We start from the raw sequence: 26984 nt of genomic DNA, 5'->3' as shown, positions 1-26984 counted from the left end.
TCGGAGCGTGACAAGTGCCTGGTGCTGGCTCTGCTGAGCCGTGGTGAGGGCGTGGACCAAGTCCGCGAATGGGGAGGATTCCATGGGGCTGCTGTGTTGGTGCTCCACCTTAACCCCGGGTTTCGGCACCACTGTAGCGCGTATCGAGTGTGGGTGGAGCACAGAGGATGGCAGGACAATGCTTTGAGGCAGATAGGTCTATTTTATTTTCACAACTTTTCAGTCTAAATACTTCCATATACACACACACACACACACACACACACACACACACACACTTGGCTGGTCCCAGGTTGCGCTCCCTCTCCTCTCTCTCTGCCTCCTTAAATAGGGAGCGGTTACTGGGAAAACACACACAAACACAGGTTAATTACCCTCAGGTATAGCGATTCTGCCACTCACCTTCCCTGGCTCCACCCTCCTGTCACAGACCGGCGCTTGACCACGCCCCCGCTGCCACAGATATATACAAGATGGATACAAAAGGGGGGGATGTTATGAAAGTAAAAGTGTTGTTACTAATCGACTAAATAAATAAATAAATACATAAATAAAAAGTTACAAATACACAGACAGTGCAGTCATATAGCAGCATAAAAGGGGATAAAAAATCCTAGCAGCACAAGATCATCATCATCATCTTCATCACCCTCATCACAAACCCCCTCACCCCTACCACCCAACCACCCTCCCCCCTTCTCCCACAGCATCATCATCACCATGACTACCGCAGAGAGTTGTTAAACAGTCTAACCACAGAGGGAAGAAAAGACCTGCGGTACCTCTCAGTCTTACAATGTGGGTGGATAAACCTGCCGCTGCTCAGTGGGCTCTCCAGGGCTGCCATTGCTCCATGCAAGGGGTGGTGGACATTACCCAGGATTGATGACAGTTTTGTCATCATCCTCCTGTCCCCCACCACTTCCACAGGGTCAAGGCCACAGCCCAGGACAGAGCCAGCTCTCTTGACCAGTTTGTTTAATTTCTTTGCCTCTGCCACTGTGATGCTACTGCACCAACACACCACACCATACATGACAACAGATGCGACAACAGAGTCATAGAAGGTCCTCAGAAGGGTGTCCTGCACCCCAAAAGACCTCAGCCTCTGTAGCAGGTGGAGTCTGCTCTGACCCTTCTTGTAAAGTGCCTGTGTGTTAGCAGCCCAGTCAAGTTTCTTGTTGAGGTGGAAACCCAGATATTTGTAAGAGTCCACAATCTCAATTTCTACACCCTGAATATTCACGGGTACAAGGGGAGGGGCTCTGCGCCGGCGAAAGTCCACCACCAGTTCTTTTGTCTTTCCAGCATTAATCTGGAGGTGGTTCTGTTGACACCATGACACAAAGTTCTGGTTTAATTCCCTATACTCCCTCTCGTCTCCGTTGTTAATGAGACCAACCACGGCTGAGTCGTCTGAGAATTTTTGTAAGTGACAGTTTGCAGTATAGTGTGTGAAGTCAGCTGTATAGATAGTGAAGAGAAGAGAGTAAAAAAAAAAAAAAAATCCCTTGACAGCGAGGCGAAATTTTTTGTGATTTTATTTATCTCTAAACTGATTCAGCCTTATACAGCTGACTACAGAATCACTGGCACCTTTAATGAAAATGAATAATTAACAGTTACTCCACGAAATCGAGTCGTAGCCGAGTCGCCTATAAGCCCTGTACAACGAGATTGAGCTGAATAACTGTTTTATTCTATCCACGTTCATTGGATTTTGAGAAATGGAGCGTTTTTATTTTTTGCAAATTTGATAAATAAAAACTTTATCCAAAACATCCAACAAAATCATAAACAAACCAGCGAAATGACAGGAGCAATTTGTGAAAAATGCAATAATAATAATAATTCTTGAAAAATAATTTAAAAAAAGATACATTCTTACCATCAAATGCTTTCATTCTATATTTTGTTGCCTTTTTTTTGTATTTTTGTTTTCGAGTAGAGTTTTTATTTCGTCCTCGGTTGGTTCAGCAACATGCTCCGCCATTTTGTTTTTCTCTACTCATGGTATATGAGCTGATATAGTAGTAGAGTAGCCAATCAGAGCACACGATTGCTCTTATCCAATGAATGTGGATAGAATAAAACTATATAGAATATTATCATGGACTCCCTCCTGCCAGGATGTACACTAAATCGACAAACAAATCAAGGGTGAGACACGATACAGGTGAACACCATCAGGTAACACTGCAATGACAGGTCAGGGGCGGAGAATAGAATGGGAATAGAACAAACGCAAAAGCACACAGCATGAATTGAAACAGAGGTGAAAAACGTGCACAGTGTTTTACAAGGTCATGTGCTTTTCTTTCTTGTCTCAGCCTGTCCTGTCATTGACCTGTTCACCTGTTCCGTGTCTCGCCTTAGATTTCTTCATCGATTTATTTTCAATCTTTCTTTGTTCCAAAGTCTCCTCATTTTTTTTTTTTGTACGTCCCCAAGCTAATAGTTCATGATCCTTGCTTGCCTGTATCTTGACCCTTATGGTTTATGACTACAATTCTTGGACTCCATATATTAAAGAGGTTATTATTTTTAAGCACTTTCTCTTAACCAAGTTTAGTTTTAGCAAATTCTTTTTAAAAGCATTCCCAAATAGTGAATATTTTAAATGCTTGTTTCAAAATTATAGGCATCCCACAATGAATATTCTTCCCTGGAAAGAAAACCAAAACAGAGCCTCGTGTCTAACGAAGTGGGAGACACTTTTGTAACTTGAGAAAAGCTTCCTGAGAACAATATTGATGACATTGTGAATTCCGCTACATTCCGGGATATTTTATCTCAAAAGCAAGACAATCTTGCTGTTGCTACAAAGATAAGACTTGATGGTAGTCTACGGAAACCCTGTGGTGTGACTCGACGAGAGAAGGCTGACCTAAGAAAACAAACGTAAGAACGTAAAAATTGTGAAATTTTTCCGCATTATGAAGGGTCCAGAATTCTCAATCTTTGTTAGACATTCCAGGAATACTGTTCTTATCACTAGAGGGGGCCTACAGTTAAAACTAGACGGCCTTTCGATTTCATAAAATCGGTGAAATTTAGTTCCCTCTGAAATTTGGTCATAGTGATATATGTTTATTTCTGTAATATCTAAAAAAAATATCAGGCCGTTCTGTGGCTGGGAAGTTATTTAATTTGAGGAGATTAAAGCAAATAATGTGCATGAAATCGCTCGCTTCGCGCAGTCAAGCAGACAGAGGAAGTCCGTGTGTATGTGTGCACGTGCGCAGGTTTCCCTTTGACCGTGCACTGACCGTTCCATCATTCTGTCGCTAAACGAACAGCTGATCACACCGAGGTGCTCGCTGAGCGCCGATATTTATTAGTTTAGTCCTGTGTTTCCTTTCCTTCGTATATAACATAAGGTCTTTTCTTCTCACTTTCTTTCCGTTACTGTAGTCGGTCTTTCACGTTTCATTCGCACACTCACGCCCTCCATTTTTCTCTCCTGTTTCAAATTTGTATCCCACAATGCTTTGTGCGAACGGGGAAAGCCCACCACGTCATGCATGACGTAGTATCTTGAATTGGGTCATGGTGAAGCAGGAAAAAATAGTGTAGAATTTAGAGCCCTAAATTCATGAATTGTTCTATTAAAAAACGAATAAAATTGGAAGTCTGTGATTCGAATTCGGTAGCTTTCGGTCGACTAAACCAAAAAAAAAAGGGAAAAAAAATTGGGTGTCGGGGAAAATTCTTTTTATGACCTACACTTGAAAAATCAGAAAGGCAGCACAACTTTTTAAAATGTTAACCGGAAGGGCGCCAATAATTTTGCACCTTGTCGTTTGCTGAAAAGGTTGTGTTCATTTTGCAGGGGGAAAAAAAAAGTTGTCATAAAATTGTGAATGAGTAACTTCAATTAAAACTCTACAGTGAAAGATGAATTTGTGTTCATATGTTGATCGTAGCATTCGTTTCAATGGAGGGTGCCAATAATTTTGGAGTTAAGTTGATTATTTATGGACTGCACTGAAAGACAATGAACAATTTTTTTATTTAATTTTTTTTCTTCTTCTCTCTGTCTCTCGCTGTGTGTGTGTGTGTGTGTGTGTGTGTGTGGTAGGTATGGAACTTACTGGAGAGAAGGATGTGGATCTGGCAGCTCAAGTCCAGGAGCTGCTGGAGTTTCTGCACGAGAAACAACACGAGCTGGAGCTGAGCGCTGAACACACACACAAGCGCCTCGAGCAGTGTTTACAGCTTCGCCACCTACAGGCTGAAGTCAAACAGGTCTGTGTGTGTGTGTGTGTGTGTGTGTGTGTGTGTGTGTGCATGCGTGTGTGTGTGTGTGTTCATGCACCACATTGCTCAATCCTCAGCACACATGCACACACCTGGTGTTTTTTGCTGATAGTTGAGTTTCCATTGTCATGTCAGCAAAACAGAAAAAACCCAGTGCTTTGGTGCTCGATGCTGTCCAAGTCTCTAAGTGATGCCATTAGCTCTAATTGTGAATGTCAGCTGATGGTGTAGCTCGCTCGCTCTCTCTCTCTCTCTCTGACCAGCATGTACTGCGTTGGTTGCATTTCCTGTCCAACAGAGAAATGAATCAGTTCAAAAGCCAGCTTCTTTGTGGCCTTGAGCAGCAGACAGGAAGAAGACTATCTCAGACTATGTCATGCCATGACACCACAGCAGTGTTAAATTCTCTATTCTGATTGTTCAAAATGTCTTGATTCATTTTCAATACCAGCAGCAGGTTGTCTGACAGTAATTCCAGCTGCAAATCACAGTTTTATATCAATGCACTCGTACTAATGCATTACACAGGGACTGCAGATGTGTATATAAAATGTTGTGTGTCCAGGTTCTCGGCTGGATCCGTAATGGCGAGTCGATGCTCACGGCGAGTACGGTGAATGCCGGGTCTCTGTCCGAAGCAGAACAGCTGCAGAGAGAGCATGAGCAGTTCCAGCTCGCCATTGAGGTAATGACATCATCAGCTTATCACTATGTAATTGGTTCTTTATATTCTTCGTCTCCGTTGGGAATGAAGCTCAATTTAGGTTGCATTGCACTGATCTGCTTTTTACCTTGCTTTATAATACCAATAGTTCAGCTGCATTGGGTGCATTAAAGCAGCGGTATGTAATTTTTTAGAACCCGCTGCAGGTAAGCCATGCAAGTTGCCTTAAAGAGAAAAGTAATCTGTAACCTGACATAAAATGTTAGTAAAAGTTTGAAATGAAGTAACTTCAATTCCACAAGGATATACTGCATAAATATTTTCTGCTTTTTAAAATGACAGACTGCACCTTTAAGTTGCAAATTATTCAGTACAACCTATAAACCATAGGAGCAGAACTAACCGTCTGAGAAATGTGAACTTGGCAATAAATTACGCATCGGAATTGTTTGTTTTATTTATTCATTTATTAAAGTGACATCTGCAAGCCGTACACCTACAAGAAACTCTAAAGTGCCCCTTAACGTTTTTTGCCACTTCAACACTCAGTAAATATGTGTGATGAGTTTAATTTAGCAAATTGACTCCTATAATTCACAACTAATGACAACTGGTTTAAACCAGATCTTGGGAGCGAGCTTAAGAGCAGCTCTGATTGAACGCCAAAGCGTTTCCTCTGCCAGACACTCCAGAGGCAATCAAGGTTAAAACACTGCAGTGCACCAAGTTCATTTTTGAAATGAAAATACATTTCTTCTTCTGTTTGTTTGTAAACAAGCGCAGCGTTAGAAAACAGTTGTTCATTTCCGTGCTAATGAAAGGGGACAGATGGATTCAGTGATGCTGCTGCCAAGGAAGAAATAAGAAAGTACATAGAGCCAAAGGAAGCTAATGGGGTTAACTGATTGATAAAATGGCGTGATGATGTATTAAAGGGGCCTTGCCTTCCAGTACACGTTTCAATTATTTTATATTACTCCTTGAGATGATTTTGTAAAGTTTGCAAATTAAAAAAAACCAACAACGCATTGTTTTTTTTTTCCTCATGCCATTTTAGCATGGTATGAAAACCCTGGAGGATAAAACAGACTGATTTTGCAGCTGTGCCTTTAAATATTAACCCTCTGGGGTCTGAAGGTATTTTCTGGCACGCTAATGATTTTGGCATGCTCTGATTTTGTCATCAATTTCAACAAATCTAAGCAGTATTTTCAAAGTCATACAACTTTTTTGTCTTCAGCACAAGTTCAGCTACAATAATATCTATGTAGTATGTATATCATGCTTGATTGTATTTTATAAAAAAATAACAGATAAATGAAGCTGTTGTAAAAAGCAGTTTTAGAAATGTGTTGGAATGTATGGGGGAAAAAAAACATGACCTTACCCATTGTGACGAACCGTTTTTTGGTTACTTGAGGTGATTCTGTTCAGTCAGAGGAATGGATCAAGCACAAAAACTTAAATCTGCTCCATTGATTTGGACAATTAACTGGCCATCAAAAAATTTATGTCCTATTGTTTTGGGATAAAGGGTTGGCAGTGGGAGGGGTATTCAACGCGAAGGGTAAAAAATGTCCATTCCATTCAATGAGAAGAGTGAAAACCAGGGGCGCAGATAGGATTTTTGAACTGGGGGGGACTGAGCTGTCAGCAAATGATTCCATTTTGTGTATATATGTATGTGTGTGTGTGTGTGTGTGTGTGTGTGTATATATATATATATATATATATATATATATATATATATATATATATATATATATATATATATACACACACACACACACACTACCGTTCAAAAGTTTGGGGTCACTTTGAAATGTCCTTATTTTTGAAAGAAAAGCACTGTTCTTTTCAATGAAGATCACTTTAAACTAATCAGAAATCCACTCTATACATTGCTAATGTGGTAAATGACTATTCTAGCTGCAAATGTCTGGTTTTTGGTGCAATATCTCCATAGGTGTATAGAGGCCCATTTCCAGCAACTCTCACTCCAGTGTTCTAATGGTACAATGTGTTTGCTCATTGCCTCAGAAGGCTAATGGATGATTAGAAAACCCTTGTACAATCATGTTAGCACAGCTGAAAACAGTTGAGCTCTTTAGAGAAGCTATAAAACTGACCTTCCTTTGAGCAGATTGAGTTTCTGGAGCATCACATTTGTGGGGTCGATTAAATGCTCAAAATGGCCAGAAAAATGTCTCGACTATATTTTCTATTCATTTTACAACTTATGGTGGTGAATAATAGTGTGACTTTTCATGGAAAACACAAAATTGTCTGGGTGACCCCAAACTTTTGAACGGTAGTGTGTATACATGTTATTTCACCTCCCTCACTGCCATCACCAGGAACTACCTGCAGGCCAGGACAATGATAACATTTTAACATAGCCTATGGAAATCCAAAGTTTACACATTATCATCACGTACAGAAATTGCAAAACTGCAAAACTAGTTTTAAAACCGCTAAGTTCCAACTGTTAAACATAGCGAGAGGCTGGGCTACGTGTTTGTGTGTAAAGTGTAAACCAGTGCATCCTGACTTTCTAACTATGCCTGTGTGTTGCGTGAGCGGCAGTCAGTCAACAACTCTTCGCAAAGTTTCCTTATGAAACAATATGCTCGCTGAAATTATGGCAGGGAACGCCAGATTAAACATTAAAACTGCCTTCTGAGCACTGTATCTACAGGCTACCACCGAAAGAAGGAGGCTACCAGAAAGGCTTCTCTACTCCGTACGATTTTACTTTCACTACGACATTACTTTGAACAGGCTATCAAAAAATTGCAAGGTGATATGATAAAGTAAGGCACAGTTTACTTACAGTGGTTTTTTTGGGGTTTTTTTTGAAAAAATGATGCAATCGTTTTCTGCCTTTTGGCACCCTTCATCATGCCGTGTTGGGGTCCTGAACTAGGAGGAGCTGTCCCCGATATGCCTGTCAAACTTGTTGTGGGTAACCATAGCAACCAAGCTCGAGCTCGCAACCTGTGCAGTCTGCGCAGTTGCAACTATGTCTGTACTGCTGTGCACCTCAATAAATTGAATGGTAATTAGTCTTTTGATTTTTCCGTGAGGTTTGCCTTATGCAAAGAAAGACAGCATAGACGTTTTTTCCTCCCTATAAGTGGGGGGGACCGAACGAGGTGAATTTAAATCTGGGTGGGACGAATCCCCCCCCGTCCCCCCCTCTATCTGCGCCCGTGGTGAAAACCCCCTCACTGCCAACTCTTAATCCCGTCACGTCAAGTCCCAATGGGTAAGGTCATGTTTTTTCACACATTCCAACACCGTTCTAAAACTGCTTTTTACAACAGCTTCGTTTATCTGGTATTTGACTTTATTTGACTATTCACTGTCTTGAAACTAACTCTTGTACTATTTTACTCCGTTCAGAGCCACAACCGACTCTGTTACGCAATTAAGCTGTAATTTTGCTCCCACTCCAACTCCAAATTTTACCCTCTAAACTCAAAATAGAGCAAAATTAACTATTTCTGAGGAAAATACTTTTAGTTCAGGAAGAACTGCTGTTATTTTTCCTGTGTATGCACTACAGCGCACGCATATCAACCGATCTGCTCATCAGAAATAGAAGAAATATTTACACTTACTCGAGTTGATCTTTGGCTGGATCGACTCGAAGTTAAAAGAAAAAAGGAACCATTCATCAGTGTCGCAGTTCTCAAGATCGAAATGAATCGCTAATAAAATAATAAAATATAATATTATTTTATTATAAATAATCATCTGGGTGTCAATAATTGTGGAACGATGTCACGTGATCTGATACGCTAAGTAACCGGGAATCAACTCTCTTTTTTCCCCTCTAGTGGAAGTTTGAGTAACTCTTTATGCACAATTTACGTATTGAAAGTCTTTTCTACTTTTGCAACGGCCAAAAGATCATTAAGGTGTTGCTAATTGTAGCCGCCGCTCTAGTAATTCGCAAATAAATTGCAGAAGTAAATCAAGCATGGCATCAGAGAATGAACTGGATTCTGGATTTATTATTATTATTATTATTATTATTATTATTATAAGCTAAGCTTGACCCTTTGTTCCTGCAGTCTCTTCTCCATGCAGATTCACTTCAGAGGACGCATCAGAGCGCTCTCCAGCTCCAGCAGAGAGCTGAGATAATGCTGCAGGCCGGTCACTACGACCCGGACGCCGTTCGTGCCTGCGCTGAGACTGTGGCGCTGCACTGGCAGACCCTCATGCTGAAAATGGAGGACCGACTCAAGCTGGTCAACGCCTCGGTGGCCTTCTATAAGACCTCTGAGCAGGTGCAGTGCGTGAAAGCGGAGGAGTGTGTGTCTGTTGCAGGGGTGAACACTCTTATTGCAGAGCGTACGCTTAGCATGTTGAAAGGAAAGACGGTTTTGAGGAAAGGACAAGATTAGGCTTTAATTATTTTCATTCTGTACTGTAAGTTACAGTTACATGACCCATTAGTTCAGGTAACATTATGAAATGTTCTCTTAGTTTGTGTGTGTGACCCGCTCAGGTATGTAACGTGCTGGAGAGTCTGGAGCAGGAGTACAGGAGGGAGGAAGACTGGTGTGGAGCGCATGACAAACTGGGCTCTACGTCAGACACGGACCACGTGGCTCCTCTCATCAGCAAGCACCTGGAGCAAAAAGAGGCCTTTCTCAAGGTTAAACACACACACTCACATATTGACTCACATGCACATACACGAACACACTGCATTTGTCCCGATACACCTTGTTCTGTTTGAGTAAGAGCCTGGAAACACATCTATGGTTTTCACTCCCTATAATGCTTCTGTAGCACATTTAAACCAAACCTGCTGCTGGAGTGTTACTCGCCTGCTAAGTTTACATCCGAAACAGCTGAAAGCATATCGGAATATCGATTTAGCGTCACGTGTCTCGATGGAAGCACGTGTTCATGCTACCAAGGGAAGAGTTAGCTAGGCGGTAGGAACTGGCGAGACCAAAATGCCATGAAAATAGGAACATCTTTAAAAGAACCTTTGTTTCAAACCCTATCACTGGCGATCCACTCTACAGGTGTATAAAGGAAGGTGCAGAAAAGTAGCACTCCAGGAAATCTCTCTCTCAGACAGTTGTGTGTCGGTTTTGCGTGCAGGCGTGCACTCTCGCCCGCCGGAATGCTGAGGTCTTTCTGAAGTACATCCACCGCAATAACGTGAGCATGTCAGGGGTCACCAGCCACAACCGAGCACCTGAGACACAGGTCAAAGGTCGGTCTGCAAAGCTTGCCTGAAATATCTCACAGCCTGCCTTTAAATAAGCATGCTTACATACAATATGTGCATGCGCTTTGGTGTATTATAACATGGGTTTGCGCATATATATATATATATATATATATATATATATATATATATAAATAAAAAATGTGTGTGTGTTGTGATAGCCATCCTGAGCGAGCTGCTCCAGAGAGAGAATCGTGTCCTGCATTTCTGGACGCAGAAGAAGAAGCACTTAGACCAGTGTCAGCAATATGTGCTGTTTGAACGCCATGTCAAGCAGGTGAAGAGGAGGTTTTTTTCTGACCTAAAGGACGCTTTAAGTCCTTTATTGTCAATTCAGTGTGTATTAATGAAGCCAGCGGTGTCACTGATAGACCGCTACACGCTAGCTATACCAAGAGGTTTTCTGGAGCTTTACGGTATAATGTGTCTTTGTCAAAACGTAATCAGAAAATATTCAAATATCATTTTGATGGTTGCAGGAAACTGAAAAAATATATAAAATTTTAGCTCAGACCTTCCAGCTGGAGTTAACGCGAGTCGTTATGACCAAAACGGATTCCCTATAATGTAAGAGTGGAATAAAACACTTGGGGGTGTGCTGTTCTAGGAAACTAATCAAAGAGGAATCAAGTCAATTATGAATAATAAAATGTATTCTATCCACATTCACTGGATATGAGCAATCACGTGCTCTGATTGGCTACTCTCCTACCAGGATATCAGCTCATATACTGTGAGTAGAGAAAAACAAAATGGTGGAGCGTGTTGCTGAACCAACTGAGGATGAAATAAAAACTCTACTCGATATGGAATAAAGGTATTTGATGGCAAGTACTTTTTTTCCAATAATTATTATTATTATAGCATTTTTCACAAATTGCTACCGTCATCTCACCGGTTTGCTTACATTCTTCTTCTTTAAGCATTAAAATTTGTTGAATTTTTTTCGACTGGTTCAAAAGCTCAAAGAAGTTTGAAAATTAATTTGAATATTTTACTACACACATGTGCAATTTGTCATGTGTCCGCTAAGCAGAAATTATTTTGTCGGACGTTTTGTATATGGGTTTTATCCCCCGCTGGCCGAAAGGCCCGAAGGGGGATTATGTCGTGCCGATGTCCGTCCGTCCTGGGAAGGGTGCTCACCTTCTGAAATCTTTGGAGGAATTTCATGAAACTTGGCAGGATTCTTTGTTACTTGTCGGTAATACGCGTATTGCAATTTCGTTCAATTCAGTCACATTTTACCAGAGTTACGGCAAAGCACTCTTGTTATTTATTGAATTTGCAAAAAATAAAACTGCTCTATTTCTCAAAATCCAGTGAATGTGGATAGAATAAAACGGTTATTCCACTCAATCTCATCGTACATGGCTTATAGATAACTCGGTGCTACGTGTCTCGTCAGCTATCAGCTCATGTATGACTCGATTTCATGAAATAACTGTGAAGTATCTGGATTTGCAGTTACTGAAGGAGATACTAGTGCTTTTATTCAAAATGAAAAACTCAAGATTGATAGGTTAGTTAGCATGTTAGCCATTAGCATGGTAGAATGTTAGCCATATAATAATATATACGAATATAATAATATACAGTTATTTTCCTATAACAGCACTTACACAGTATATTGTGCATAACGTGTCCTTTCTGATGTTGCTAATGAGATCTCTCTATTTTGTCTTACTACTACTTCTTCACTCCCATTTTTTCATTACTCAGGCATTGGACTGGTTGCAGGAAACGGGTGAGCACTATTTGTCCACGCACACATCTCCAGGTGAAACCACAGAGAAAACTCAGGGACTGCTAAAGGACTATGAGGAATTCCGTGTCTCTGCAAAGGTACATTGCGTGTTTATAAAATAATTGCCAATGTTCTCCTCTTGGACTAAGTTGATAGAAAACCTTATGCTTTCTACCTGATTATTTATCAAGTTTCGGGGGAAAAAAACTGCTTCAAGTCAAAAGAAAACAGCTTTTTCGTTTATTTGGTGCATTATAAGCCTATAGTCTTACAAATGTAAAAATCGTTTGCTCCCAGATCATATTAATCGATTGGATTTTCTTCCATTCAGTCTTAAATCCAGCCCTGATTGCATACCAAAGAAAGTGAAATTGGGTTTTTATTATTCTCATTGCATAAATTTGTTTTCTGTTGAATTCACTCGATTCTCTAAGTACAGTCTAATGTCCCCTTCAGCAAACCCAGGAGAAGGTGAAGCTGTTGATTCAGCTTGCTGGCAGTTTGGTGGAGAAGGGGCATGTCCATGTGGCTGAGCTGAAGCGGTGGGTGTCCACTGTGGACAGGCGCTACCGGGATTTCTCTCAGCGCATGGGCCAGTACCGCTCTAGTCTGGACCGAGCGTTGGGGCTGAGCTCGGAGGTGAGGAGCTCGTCTTGACCTATGGCCTTTCTGGATAAAGGAATATTTCATACAAAAAAAAAAAAAGCAACTCTTTGAAGTTGGCCTGGTGTCACTTTTGGGTGGCTATGTTGGCCCTCCCTATCCAACACTGGGTCAATGTTGGCAAAAGAGCACTTTTCACAAGAGCCCTAACCAACATTGGTCCAGTGTTGACAAAGGCACATGTTTCATAACAGCTCTGCCAAAGTTGGGCCAATGACAGCCAATCCATTGGCCCAACAATGTTGGCAAAAACAAAAAAACACTTTTCACAAGAGCTCTACCAAAAATGGTCCCAATGTTTACAAAGGCACAATTTTCATAGCAATCCTACCAATTGTTGACCAAACTTGGCCCCTAGTGTTGGGCCAATGTAAGCCAGTCCATTGGACCAATGTTACCAAAAAAACCCCACACTTTTGACAAGAGCCCAACCAACAATTGTCCCAGTGTTGACAGAGGCACAGTTTTCATAGCAATCCTACCAATTGTGGACCAAACTTGGCCCCCAGTGTTGATCCAGTGTCAGCCAGTCCATTGGACCAATGTTGGCAAAAACCACTTTTCACAAGAGCCCAACCAAAAATTGTCCCAATGTTGACAAAGGCACAATTTTCAAACGAATCCTACCAATTGTGGATCAAACTTGGTGCCCAGTGTTGGCCCAATGTCATCCAGTCCATTTGACCAATGTTGGGTACCAGCAACATGGTGGACTTAAAGATGTCCCAAGAGACAAAATTACATTCCCAAAGGAATATCTGTATCTGATTGGCTAATGTCAGTTTGCTACTTTAGTAGTCACTTTAACAGAACATAAACCACTTTAATATATACCATCCTCCTCCTCCTCTTCTGACTCTCTTTCTATTTCCAGACTTCAGGGTTTCTCCTTGTCTTTTGATTTGACCCTTTATGTTGGTTTTATTTCATTTCTAAGATAACGTAATACAAGATTCAGGTTTTTAACAGCAGTGTATCGCGGCACGCTATGTTGTCTCTGACAGGACTATAAAGACCTGGAGCTGGACATTATCCCCGCCAGCCTGACCCACACCGACCCAGAGGTCAACCTCAACGACCCCAACCATGAAGTCAACGAGGAGAAGAAAAAATCCGCCAGGAAGAAAGAGTGAGGCAGCCAAAAGTGTGAAAGCATCAAATGCATTCGTTCAGTTTTTTTCCCTTCCTTTTCCGAAGCACTTCCAGACAGTGTGTGCTCTCAGTCCAGCTTATCACATTTTCTTGCCAACTAGTTCCAGGAGGAAAATCCTTCTCTGATCAATATTTCAATGTACAGAGTGCTTTTCGTGGAGCTCAGTGAAACTGTGTCTCTGCTGCTGCAGGTATATCATGGCAGAGCTGCTGCAGACTGAGCGAGCGTACGTCAGAGATCTGCAGGAGTGTCTCGAGGTGTGTTTTAGTCCTTCGTCTTTTTTACAGACCATCCAAAATGTTGAATTATAAATGAGGTGTGTTTAACTGTATGGATTTCATATCAAGGTAAGGGGCAAAAGAGCAGTTCAGTTGAATAGTGAATAAGACTGACTTATTACACGTTACACCACAGGACTGTTGAATTCTCCATTCTGATTGGTTAGATGGTGGTGAATTAAATGTAACTATAAATGGATAAAAAGTCTGGTCCAATGTTCTTAACCTTTTAGTCAAATTGCCATGGTAACTTTAGGGTGAAACGCCACTTTACATCAAGCCACATGACACTGATTATTTTCCTCGAACAGCATGCCCCTGAAGTGTTTTATTCCTTACTTACAGTGCCTTGCAAAAGTATTCATCCCCTTTGGTGTTTGTCCTGTTTTGTCGCATTACAAGCTGGAATTAAAATGAATTTTTGGAGGGTTAGCACCATTTGATTTGCACAACATGCCTACCACTTTAAAGGTGCACTTTTTTTTTTAAATTGTGACACAAACAATAATTAAGATGAAACAGAAATCTGGAGTGTGCATAAGTATTCCCCCCAAAAGTCAATACTTTATAGAGCCACCTTTTGCTACAATTACAGCTGCAAGTCTCTTGGGGTATGTCTCACATCTAGCCACTGGGATTTTTGCCAATTCCTCAAGGCAAAACTGCTCCAACTCCTTCAAGTTAGATGGGTTGCGTTGGTGTACAGCAATCTTCAAGTTATGCCACAGATTCTCAATTGGATTGAGGTCTGGGCTTTGACTAGGCCATTCCAAGACATTTCAATGTTTCCCTTTAAACCACTCCAGTGTAGCTTTAGGAGTATGTTTAGAGTCATCGTCCTGCTAGAACGTGAACCTTCGTCCCAGTCTCAAACCTCTGGCCGACTCGAACAGGTTTTCCTCCAGAATTGCCCTGTATTTAGTGCCATCCATCTTTCCTTCAGTCCTGACCAGCTTTCCTGTCCCTGCAGATGAAAAACATCCCCACAGCATGATGCTGCCACCACCATGCTTCACTGTAGGAATGGTGTTCTCAGGGTGTTGGGTTTGCGCCACACGTGGCATTTCCGCCACACATGGCGTTTCCCATGATAGCCAAAAAGTTCAATTTTTGTTTCATCTGACCAGAGAATCTTCTTCCATGTGTTTGGTGAGTCTGCCACAGGCTGTTGGGCAAACTCCAAACTTTTTTTTTAAGCAATGACTTTTTTTTTGGCCACTCTTCCATGAAGCCCCGTTCTGTGGAGTGTACGGCTTAAAGTGGTCCTATGGACAGATACTCCCATCTCCACTGTGGATCTTTGCAGGTCCCTCAGCATTGTCTTTGTTGCATCTCTGATTAATGCCCTCCTTGCCCGGTCTGTGACTTTTGGTGGGCGGGGCCTTCTCTTGTCAGGTTTATAGTAGTGCCATATTCTTTCTCATCTCATCTCATTTTCTTCCGCTTATCCGGGGCCGGGTCGCGGAGGCAGCAGTCTGAGCATGGAAGCCCAAACTTCCCTCTCCCCAGACACCTCGGCCAGCTCCTCGGGAAGAACACCAAGGCGTTCCCAGGCCAGCCGAGAGACATAGTCCCTCCAGCGTGTCCTGGATCTTCCCCGGGGCCTCCTCCCGGGGGGACATGCCTGGAACACCTCCCCAGGGTGTTCCATATTCTTTCCATTTTGCTATAATGGATTTAATGGTGCTTGGTGGGATATTCAAAGTGTGGGATATTTTTTTATCACCCAACCCTGATCTATACTTCTCCACAACTTTTGTCTCTGACCTGTTTGGAGGCTCCTTGGTTCTCATGTTGCTTGCTTAGTAGTGTTGCAGAGTCAGGGTCCTTCCAGAACAGGTTGATTTATACAGACATCATGTGACAGATCATGTGACACTTTGATTGCACACAGGCGGCACTTAATCAACTAATTATGTGACTTATGAAGTGAATTGGTTGGACCAGCTCTTATTTAGGGCTTTCATATGAAAGGGGGTGAATACTTATGCACACTCCAGATTTCTGTTTTTTCATCTTAATTATTGTTTGTGTCACAATAAAAGAACAATGTGCACCTTTAAAGTGGTAGGCATACTGTGTAAATCAAATGGTTCTAACCCTCCAAAAATCCATTTTAATTCCAGCTTATAATGTAACAAAACAGGACAAACACCAAGGGGGATGAATACTTTTGCAAGCCACTGTAGAATGTAATTTAAACAGAATCTCAGAGAAGATTTTAGTGCCTGGATTTGGGTCAATCAGCTGTTCAAATTGACTTCTTTTCACAGACATTCTTGTGGGAGATGACGAGCGGCATGGACGAGATCCCACAGGGAATCGCCAACAAGGAGCACGTCATCTTCGGGAACATTCAAGAGATCTACGATTTCCATAACAAGTACATCATATACACTAAAAGCTAGACGGCCTTTCGATTTCATAAAATCGGTGAAATTTAGTTCTCTCTGAAATGTGGTCATTGTGATATATGTTTATTTCTGTAATATCTCAAAATATCAGGCCATTCCGTGGCTGGGAAGTTATTTAATTTGAGGGGATTAAAGCAAATAATGTGCATGAAATCGCTCGCGTCGCGCAGTCAAGCAGACAGAGGAAGTGCGCATGTGCAGGCTCTTTGTTTTCTTCTTCTTTTGGGTTTTATGACAGCTGGCATCCACAGTGTTGCATTACTGACATCTACAGGTTTACCTTTGACCGTGCACTAACAGTTCCATCATTCTGTCGCTAAATGAACAGCTGATCACACCGAGGCGCTCACTGGCCGCCGATATTTATTAGTTTGGTCCTGCGTTTCCTTTCCTTCGGATATAACATAATGTCTTTTCTTCTTACTTTCCGTTACTGTGATCTGTTTCATTCGCACACTCGCGTCCTCCATTGTTCTCTCCTGTTTCAAATTTGTATCCCACAATGCCTTGCGCAAACGGGGAAAACCCACCACGTCGTGCATGACGTAGTATCTTGTATTGTGTCATGGTGAAGCAGGAGAAAATAGCGGAGAATTTAGGGCCACATGGCTCTAAATTCATGAATTGTTCTATTTATTTATTTATTTATTTATTTATACTAATAAAATTGGAAGTCTGTGATTTGAATTCAATAGCTTTCGGGTCAACTAAACAAAAATAACTGGGTGTCAGGGAAAATTCTTTTTATGACCTAAACTTGAAAAATCTGAAAGGCAGTCTACCTTTAATATTAATGGTTTATAGCTTGGAAAGTCTTTTCCTGTTATTTTAATTTGATTTTGCTTGAAGTAATTGTGAAAATAAATAAAACTTTTTATGACTGTAGCATTTTTCTGAAAGAGCTGGAGAATTATGAGCAGCTTCCTGAGGATGTTGGTCATTGTTTCGTTACTTGGGTAAGAGCTCAGATTACTTAAGTTGCTCTGTCTAATATACTTTTATACAGTGGTGCTTGAAAGTTTGTGAACCCTTTAGAATTTTCTATATTTCTGCATAAATATGACCTAAAACATCATCACATTTTCACACAAGTCCTAAAAGTAGATAAAGAGAACCCAGTTAAACAAATGAGACAAAAATATTATACTCGGTCATTTATTTATTGAGGAAAATGATCCAATATTACAAATCTGTGAGTGGCAAAAGTATGTGAACCTCTAGGATTAGCAGTTAATTTGAAGGTGAAATGAGAGTCAGGTGTTTTCAATCAATGGGATGACAATCAGGTGTGAGTGGGCACGCTGTTTTATTTAAAGAACAGGGATCTATCAAAGTCTGATCTTCACAACACATGTTTGTGGAAGTGTATCATGGCACGAACAAAGGTGATTTCTGAGGATCTCAGAAAAAGCGTTGTTGATGCTCATCAGGCTGGAAAGGGCTACAAAACCATCTCTAAAGAGTTTGGACTCCACCAATCCACAGTCAGACAGATTGTGTACAAATGGAGGAAATTGAAGACCATTGTTACCCTCCCCAGGAGTGGTCCACCAACAAAGATCACTCCAAGAACAAGGTGTGTAATAGTCGGCGAGGTCACAAAGGACCCCAGGGTAACTTCTAAGCAACTGAAGGCCTCTCTCACATTGGCTAATGTTAATGTTCATGAGTCCACCATCAGGAGAACACTGAACAACAATGGTGTGCATGGCAGGGTTGCAAGGAGAAAGCCACTGCTCTCCAAAAAGAACATTGCTGCTCGTCTGCAGTTTGCTAAAGATCACGTGGACAAGCCAGAAGGCTATTGGAAAAATGTTTTGTGGATGGATGAGACCAAAATAGAACTTTTTGGTTTAAATGAGAAGCGTTATGTTTGGAGAAAGGAAAACACTGCATTCCAGCATAAGAACCTTATCCCATCTGTGAAACATGGTGGTGGTAGTATCATGGTTTGGGCCTGTTTTGTTGCATCTGGGCCAGGACGGCTTGCCATCATTGATGGAACAATGAATTCTGAATTATACCAGTGAATTCTAAAGGAAAATGTCAGGACATCTGTCCATGAACTGAACCTCAAAAGAAGGTGGGTCATGCAGCAAGACAACGACCCGAAGCACACAAGTCGTTCTACCAAAGAATGGTTAAAGAAGAATAAAGTTAATGTTTTGGAATGGCCAAGTCAAAGTCCTGACCTTAATCCAATCGAAATATTTGTGGAAGGACCTGAAGTGAGCAGTTCATGTGAGGAAACCCACCAACATCCCAGAGTTGAAGCTGTTATGTACGGAGGAACGGGCTAAAATTCCTCCAAGCCGGTGTGCAGGACTGATCAACAGTTACCAGAAACGTTTAGTTGCAGTTATTGCTGCGCAAGGGGGTCACACCAGATACCGAAAGCAAAGGTTCACATACTTTTGCCACTCACAGATATGTAATATTGGATCATTTTCCTCAATAAATAAATGACCAAGTATCATATTTTTGTCTCATTTGTTTAACTGCGTTCTCTTTTTCTACTTTTAGGCCTTGTGTGAAAATCTGATGATGTTTTAGGTCATATTTATGCAGAAATATAGAAAATTCTCAAGGGTTCACAAACTTTCAAGCACCACTGTACCTTAGTAATGTTGATTTTTCTCAATTCTGATTGCTCAGAAGGTATTGATTAATTTTCTATGTTTTAACGTGTTCTTGTTTGTGTAGTAATAGCAAAGTCACAGAGACGTAATCTAAAGCTAATAGCAAACGAATATTATTTAAATTAAAAAAATATACAATTGATCTAGTGAGGAGATGTTTGCGTAATGTTTAGGGAAGGAGTCTCCAGTGTCGGTGCTTTGTAACGGTCATTCACGGTCAGAAAACTTTCCGATTTCTTGGTAACAAAACACACTGCATTTTTGTCTCAATAACTTTAAGAAAAAAATAAATAAAGACAGAGGTTGGTAAGGGAACGACTTTTTAGTGTAACTATAAATGGATAAAATGTATGATTTGTCGTTGTTTACTAGGTATGTAATGATATATCATACAAGGATGAATCACGATACAAATTTATGATGATATTTGAATCAATGAAATAAAAAAAATGAATCATGGTTCTTATCAGGCTGATTAATCTCTTAGTTCTCTCTTGCTGTAATTATATTGTGTAGACAGCAGATGGAGGAATAGTATTAATTATTCCCTGAGTGCGAAGTCTTTACGGGAAAATAGCTGAGCAAGCGAGGTTCATAAGGAGTTTATTATATGGCTTTTTTAAATTATTATTTCTAAGATTAAAATGGATGTCTTTATAATGAGCTCGAGTCAGACTGGGCAGAGTCTGGCCGCCATCTTACCACTCCCATCGCGTGTATTTGGCTGATGTGTTAAACCGTTGTATCTGATCAAACTTAAATATAATATAATTACTGAAATAATTATAGTAGTGAAAGAGCTGTTCAAAAAAGGAAAAATGATCCGAGAGTGAACTGGAACAGAAAAAAAATCAATAACAGTGAAGAGGAGTGTGATAAAGATATGTAAGAAATGTGGGTAAAGTGGAGAAAATAAGAAGAGGTAATGAAAGAGGGGGAAAAAGTCAGGAGATACTTTTCTTGGGGCAAATTTGATTGGATGTGACGGTTTAACACATCAGCAAAATACACGCGATGCGAGTGGTAAGATGGCGGCCAGATGGCTTCATTCATCTCTAGAGCAGGGAAAAGGCTATGAGCTCTCCAGAGTTTATATGAAGCTCAGTGAATAAACGGCTAGCGGTTTCAAAACTGAATTTCTGTTAGCGGTTAGCAGTTTCTGAATGCTCTTTGTTGCTCTCTTCTTGAATAACTCGGCTACTCTTGTGTTTCGGCCGTTTTTGATTTCTAATTCATCTTTTTTGTTTGTTTTTTTGCAACATTGAAAGCCGGCGCCTTGGAAAGAAAGCCCATAATCGTCCACAGGCATTACAGGAAAATACTGCCCGCCAAGGAACCAATCAGAGTGCACGATTTTACCGGAAGTAGCTCGTGCCATATAATAACATACAATAACGGGACTGCATGTGATTTCACCCTAGATGGAAGTAACACAGCTCTAATGCCATGAAAAAACCACACACACAAAACATCTAAAACGAGAGAGCTCAAGGCTTTTTTTATTTATTATGTCGACCATATACAGTTGGTACAGTACACAGTTAAAACGAAACAACGTTTCTCCAGGACCATGGTGCTACATTAAACATCACAGGACTGCAGTCTACAACACACAAAGTGCAAGAGTGCAGTGAATGCAAACATTGCAGACAATAAACGACACACAACATAAAGTGCAAACATCAACAACAAGGACAGTGCAAAAAATGACAACGAGCACAAATAACAGAATACAGGTAGTCATCGACTTACGACTGCGTTTCGTTACGACTGGCCGGTCGTAAACCGATCTGGTCGTAAGTCGGCCTATGTTAAATGAACGTAAGTATATTGTGATGTGTAATGATATTGTAATCATCTTAAAGTCTTATTTTATCAACATTTTCTAATTTCATTACCTTGGCTCATTATTTGGTTTAAGTCAAACACTGCATACTACACTGTGTACAGTACAATTCGTTTAATATGTGCAAAACAGGGGCGGCACGGTGGTGTAGTGGTTAGCGCTGTCGCCTCACAGCAAGAAGGTCGAGAGTACGTGGCGAGAGGCTGGATGCTGGGCGCTGCCAGGAGCTGGGGCGGAAACTGTCGTACGCTCAGCTAGCTCAGCTGGAAAACACTTGCCAGTCATAACCAGACGGTCGTAAAGTCGATCGGTCGTAAGTTGCATAGGTCGTAAGTCAATGACTACCTGTATTGCCAACCTGCTACTGTTAATGTGTGGAAAGTTGAGTGTGCACATTAAGGTGGTAGGTGTTGTGTGATTGACTATACAGATTGATTTAACAAGAAATCGGAGCTCTTGTTACAGACCGCTATACGATAAAGAAAAGAGAAGCAAATGGAGGAAGTACAAATGTTCATAAAAGTTTATTAAGAAAAGGCCTGTTTGTTATTGCCTTTTTCATTTGTAATACAAAGAATATTTTAGTAAATAACTGATTTTATATTTTACTCCAATCTTTACAGATGTGCGTAAATAATTATTGTTGGTTATTAAGAAAATGAAACAAATGTTGGCTTGTTTGTTTTTTATTTAACAAAAGGAATATTTCAGTTCATAAAGAACAGGAAATAAATGTTGCATTTTTTTTATTTTGGTCATAAACTTTTCTTTTTTTTTTCAAAAATATCATGGTAAAATTGAATCTTGAATCAAATCGAATCATGATTTTAGTGAATTGTTACACGCCTGTTTACGAAATAAAAATTGTTGCACTGGCAAATCACGCAATGAACTAAACCACTTGGGGCATTCTGTAATTGGAAAATAACAACTCCAAATAACGTCTTTGATTATTGTTCTATTATAGCATGCCTCCAAGTGGTTTTTCCTTTACGTAATGTTCTGTCAGTCTTCATTTTATTACTTTAACATAAGCATCGCTTCATCGACAATATGCAATTAAACCTTCTTGAAACCACAATTTTTTATTTTTTTTATTTTTTAGGCTGATAAGTTCCACATGTATGTCACCTACTGCAAAAACAAGCCAGACTCGAGCCAGCTGATTCAGGGTCAAGCTGGACGCTTCTTTGACGTGAGTTTAATCTCTTTCTTGTGTAGAGAAAGACGCACTAACTGATCTGAGGATTACGTGGACAGTTAGATGGCAGCAGAGAGCTTCCTGTGAGCCTCTCTGTTCATCCCTTGATATCGCACTGGCTTTAATCTTAGACCAAACTGTAATTTTAGCAGCTTGTACAAACACCTCAACGTGTAATTAGAGTAATTACCCAAACATAAGGGTTACTGTGGTTTTTGTTTTGTTTTTTTAAATTTATTTATTTTATTTTTTAGGAGATCCAGAAAAGACATGGGCTGGCCAACTCCATCTCCTCCTACCTCATCAAACCTGTGCAGAGAATCACCAAGTACCAGCTGCTGCTTAAGGTAGGGCATAAAACTTCAATAATACTGCCAGTTAACAAGCTACGTATGTGCAGCATGGTGTGTTTTAAATGTGTCGTGTGTGTGTTAACAGGAGTTGTTGACTTGTTGTGAAGAAGGTAAGGGGGAGATTAAGGAAGGGTTGGAGGTGATGTTGAGTGTACCGAAACGAGCCAATGACGCTATGCACGTGAGCATGCTGGAGGGTAAGAGCTCACGCCATCTCTAAATACTCATCTCATCTCATTATCTCTAGCCGCTTTATCCTTCTACAGGGTCGCAGGCAAGCTGGAGCCTATCCCAGCTGACTACGGGCGAAAGGCGGGGTACACCCTGGACAAGTCGCCAGGTCATCACAGGGCTGACACATGGACACAGACAACCATTCACACTCACATTCACACCTACGGTCAATTTAGAGTCACCAGTTAACCTAACCTGCATGTCTTTGGACTGTGGGGGAAACCGGAGCACCCGGAGGAAACCCATGCGGACACGGGGAGAACATGCAAACTCCACACAGAAAGGCCCTCGCCAGCCACGGGGCTCGAACCCAGGACCTTCTTGCTGTGAGGCGACAGTGCTAACCACTACACCACCGTGCCGCCCTCTAAATACTCTAATCTAAAAATAAAAACACACACAGTGAGTGAAATAAAGTACATTTTATCATTTACCGCCTGATGAAACCTGTTTTGTCTGATTCCTGTATCATTTCCTGATCTTTGTGTCTGATTGTCAGTTTGATATCGTTTCCGCTGATTCTTCATTGATTCCAGTTTTAACATCCACAACGTCCTTTTGGATTCCAGGTTTTGATGAGAATCTGGCTGTTCAGGGTGAGCTGATCCTGCAGGACACGTTCCAGGTTTGGGACCCCAAATCTTTGATCCGCAAAGGCCGAGATCGTCACCTTTTCCTCTTCGAGATCTCTCTGGTGTTCAGCAAAGAGATGAAGGACTCGTCCGGACGCACGAAATACGTCTACAAGAGCAAATTGCTGGTAGGTTGTGTAGAGAATTAAATATTTAAATGATATTGGCTGGCTTTTTTTTCGTGGTATATCAGATATATATTCTTTTCAGCTAGCATGTTGTTGAATGAGTCGAAGACGAGTAGCTGAATGGAATATATCTGATATACCATGGAAAAAAAGCCAGCTGATATTATTATCCATACACATTCCTTTCAGGTGTTCAATGCGGCTTTCTTTTTTAAAATTCTTTCCAAACCTTCCGTGTTTAACGAAGCAAACCTGGCGGCCATGTTTGTTCACAAATTGCCCTAGTCGCTTGCTAGCGTGGAAGTTTTACATCTCCGACATGTGATGTTGTGTTGTCTTGACAACCATGCAATATCAGAAACCATATTCAACGCTTATTCTTCATTGGGTAGAGTGACGTAATACATGTAGGATAAGCGATATAACAACAATATTGCATGCTATCAAACCAAATGAATGGAACCCGCCAGAAGGAAATAGAACACGTTTTTATTCCATCAAAAAAGTGTCCTGTATGTATAATTGACATTATATCACGGCAGTTGAATTCTTGATTCTCATTGGTCGGAAGGTGTTGATAGTAGTTATGGCAGAAATTCTGGCTGCAATTCAAAATACACTTGCCATTGTTTAAACATCATCATGTCTGTAGTAATAACACTTTCGCACGGTGGTGTATGGTGGACGTTTCACGTAATCGAAAGGTATTGTAAAACCTGGAATTTAACAAAGGATATTGTAAAGTTTTCTGGAAGGAGACTGGAAGGAGTCTCCAGTGTCAGCGCTTTGTAACAGTCAGTAGGTTTTCCACCACAAGAAAGTCTTCGAGGGGAAAAACTCAAGAAAGCAGGGTTGGGTTTTTTTCTTTTTTTTTTTTTAACACCTCCTTAACTTCAAGTGAGAGAAAAAAAGAGTGGCTGGTGATGGAATGAACGTTTATAACTGCGAAAATGTAAGGGATAACAGGAAGTAGCTTGTTTGGAAGACGTTCCACAAACATCAATGTAACTATAAACGGATAAAAAGTAAGATGAGTCGTTCTTGAATGAATAAAAACTGTCTTCTTTGGGAATTTTTTTTTTAACTTATTGTGGGTCAGAGCAACAGAGTTTTTCTTTTTTTTTTAATGGATGCCTCAAGAACACCTCGCCAAATTTTTTTTGTTAATTGATAAAATTCTGAATTTATTTTTTTCCACTTAATTACATATCTGTCAGAGTTGGGAGTGACGGAGCACATCGAAGGAGACCCGTGTAAATTCGGATTTGCTCGGATTTTTTTAAAAACTTATTGTGGATCAGAGCAACAGAGTTTCTTTTTTTTTTATGGATGCCTCAAGAACACCTCACCAAATTTTTTTGTTAATTGATAAAATTCTGAATTTATTTTTTTCCACTTAATTACATATCTATCAGACTTCAGAGTTGGGAGTGACGGAGCACATCGAAGGAGACCCATGTAAATTCGCTCTGTGGGCCGGACGTACCCCGACATCAGACAGCAAAACCATCCTGAAGGTAAACTACCTGTTAGAAGTTCAAACCTTTATCGTGCCTGTGTTTGGCTGTGTCGTTGCTCGGATTTCTGTGGGATTTCCTCATGCACTCTTCCCCCCGCCCCCGCAGGCGTCCAGCATGGAGGTGAAGCAAGAGTGGATCCGGAATATCAGAGAGGTGATCCAGGAGAGGACGGTGCACCTTAAGGGGGCGCTCAAGGAACCCATCCACCTCCCCAAAACTCCATCCAGGCAGCGCAGCGTCAGCAAGAGGTCCCTAATATAACCCCTTTAATCCCCTCATGCTTTATTTCACTGTACTTTTCTTTAAATCGGTCCCTTCTTGTCTCTCCATATTTTTCTTTTTTAATCTAATTGTCGAACAAAGTCATACAATAAATGAATAAAGCCTTACTATGGTTATATAGACATAGCTATGAAAAAGAAATATGGATACTGTTGTAAAACTGTCACTTTTTGTCTTATATTAAAACTAATCGGACTTTTTTGTTTTTAACGGAGTTTGTAATTTTGTCTGGATCATTATTCAGGGAAACCACTGAAGACGCAGACAGTCAAGGCGACGCCAGCAGCCAACCAGACACAATCTCCATCGCATCCCGTACCTCCCAAAACACAGTGGACAGTGACAAGGTAGGACAACAGCTGTCCTCGATGTAAGACATTCTTTCGGACTGTTTCAGAGAGCTCAGTGATTTAAAAAAAAAAAAAGTTTGAGCAGAAATAAGTTCTTTACGGGCAGATAGAAAAAGAAGAACCATTTGACGCTGAGTGAGAGATCAGAAGATCCGACACCTTTTGGTTCATGTGAGCGCTGATGAAGTAAACGTAAATCATGTCTCATAGAGTTTGTTTAATATTTGACGTGGAGAGACACAGCGCCTTAACCAGGGGTGTTGGATTCATTTTAGATAATGAGCCATATTAATGAGAACTAACATTTCAACAACTCCTTGTAAATGCGGGGTAGGCAATTTATTTTCGAAACGTTTCATCTTGCGTCTGATCATTTCATTGGGTCCTTACCTGTCTGTCTACCTACGTGCACTTTTCCCATTGCACGTGAGTGGAATCTTCCGCAAGGCGAGGCAGACACGTTACAGACGTATCGCTAAAGCTAGCGAGCTAGTCAACAACTCCGAGTCCTAACAATAGCCATGTTTATGTTCATTATGATAATGTGAAGTGTTTTCTTACATGGGAATGAGATATGAGGTGGTTGGATACGACAACGACGGCCGACACTTCCCCACCAACGTGCTCTCTCTCTTTTTCATGGACTCATCCTTCAGCAGTAGTCAGGCAGTGCGCGTTCATGTGTTTTGTAGGAGTGGCTTTGGAGGGAGCGCTGAAAAAAGGGGGCTGGATTGTTCAGTTGGATGCTTTCTAAATCTAGTGTCAGATTTTTTTTTGTATTGCTAATAATGAAGTACACATCATTAGCAATTTTGTTAGTATGTGAGTTGATGGTCCTGGGTTTATCGCTCTAGGTTTTCCCAAAAGGAATAACCGAGACTATAACGGTTTTTAGAACATGTATGTTTGATAGCCCGGCCCTAGACAGCTACACTAATGCCTCCGACCAGTGTTGTAGTCAAGTCACTAAACCTTGAGTCCGAGCCCAGTCTCGAGTCCCCAGTGTTCAAGTCCAAGTCATAAAAGAAAATTCCGAGTCGAGTCAGAGAACAAAACTCCAACCACATCTGCTCGGCTGCCCCGTTTTAGTTAACAGGCTACAGATTAAAAGCTTGTTCATCGCTCAGCAAGCCCCGCCCACTATCAACAGGGCAAATAACATGAGAGGGTTAACACTAGCTAGTTCATCACGCCGCAATCAAGCCCCGCCCACTATCAACAGAGCAATGAACAGAGCGTGTCACTTCGTTCTCTGGGTGGAGTCTCGCCAAATGACGATTGAAGTTCGAGGTCGTCCCCGTCGTCTCCTCGATAGTTCTTTGTAGCAGTCCATGTAGGTGGGTGGAGCACAGAAGGACGGCAG

The 26984-nt window shown here is 41.0% G+C and overlaps 1 protein-coding gene across 2 annotated transcripts in view; it reads left to right on the top strand.

Annotated features, from left to right (window-relative positions):
- Positions 1 to 26984, top strand: part of kalrnb (kalirin RhoGEF kinase b) — a 163522-nt gene that overhangs the window by 66687 nt on the left and 69851 nt on the right. For both annotated transcript variants that reach the window (XM_060918780.1, XM_060918781.1), the window contains 19 exons: positions 4082 to 4248; positions 4826 to 4945; positions 9004 to 9222; positions 9444 to 9593; positions 10052 to 10166; positions 10343 to 10458; positions 11904 to 12026; positions 12385 to 12567; positions 13596 to 13720; positions 13935 to 14001; positions 16296 to 16405; positions 17323 to 17392; positions 22027 to 22116; positions 22377 to 22469; positions 22561 to 22672; positions 23279 to 23469; positions 24885 to 24986; positions 25095 to 25237; positions 25516 to 25618. In XM_060918780.1, coding sequence (XP_060774763.1) covers positions 4082 to 4248; positions 4826 to 4945; positions 9004 to 9222; positions 9444 to 9593; positions 10052 to 10166; positions 10343 to 10458; positions 11904 to 12026; positions 12385 to 12567; positions 13596 to 13720; positions 13935 to 14001; positions 16296 to 16405; positions 17323 to 17392; positions 22027 to 22116; positions 22377 to 22469; positions 22561 to 22672; positions 23279 to 23469; positions 24885 to 24986; positions 25095 to 25237; positions 25516 to 25618 — 2399 coding nt within the window. The remainder of the gene's footprint in view (positions 1 to 4081; positions 4249 to 4825; positions 4946 to 9003; positions 9223 to 9443; positions 9594 to 10051; positions 10167 to 10342; positions 10459 to 11903; positions 12027 to 12384; positions 12568 to 13595; positions 13721 to 13934; positions 14002 to 16295; positions 16406 to 17322; positions 17393 to 22026; positions 22117 to 22376; positions 22470 to 22560; positions 22673 to 23278; positions 23470 to 24884; positions 24987 to 25094; positions 25238 to 25515; positions 25619 to 26984) is intronic.

This window comes from Neoarius graeffei, chromosome 4, assembly GCF_027579695.1.
Source record: "Neoarius graeffei isolate fNeoGra1 chromosome 4, fNeoGra1.pri, whole genome shotgun sequence".
NCBI classification, from domain to species: Eukaryota; Metazoa; Chordata; class Actinopteri; order Siluriformes; family Ariidae; genus Neoarius; species Neoarius graeffei.
This window is presented reverse-complemented; position numbering and strand designations above follow the sequence as displayed.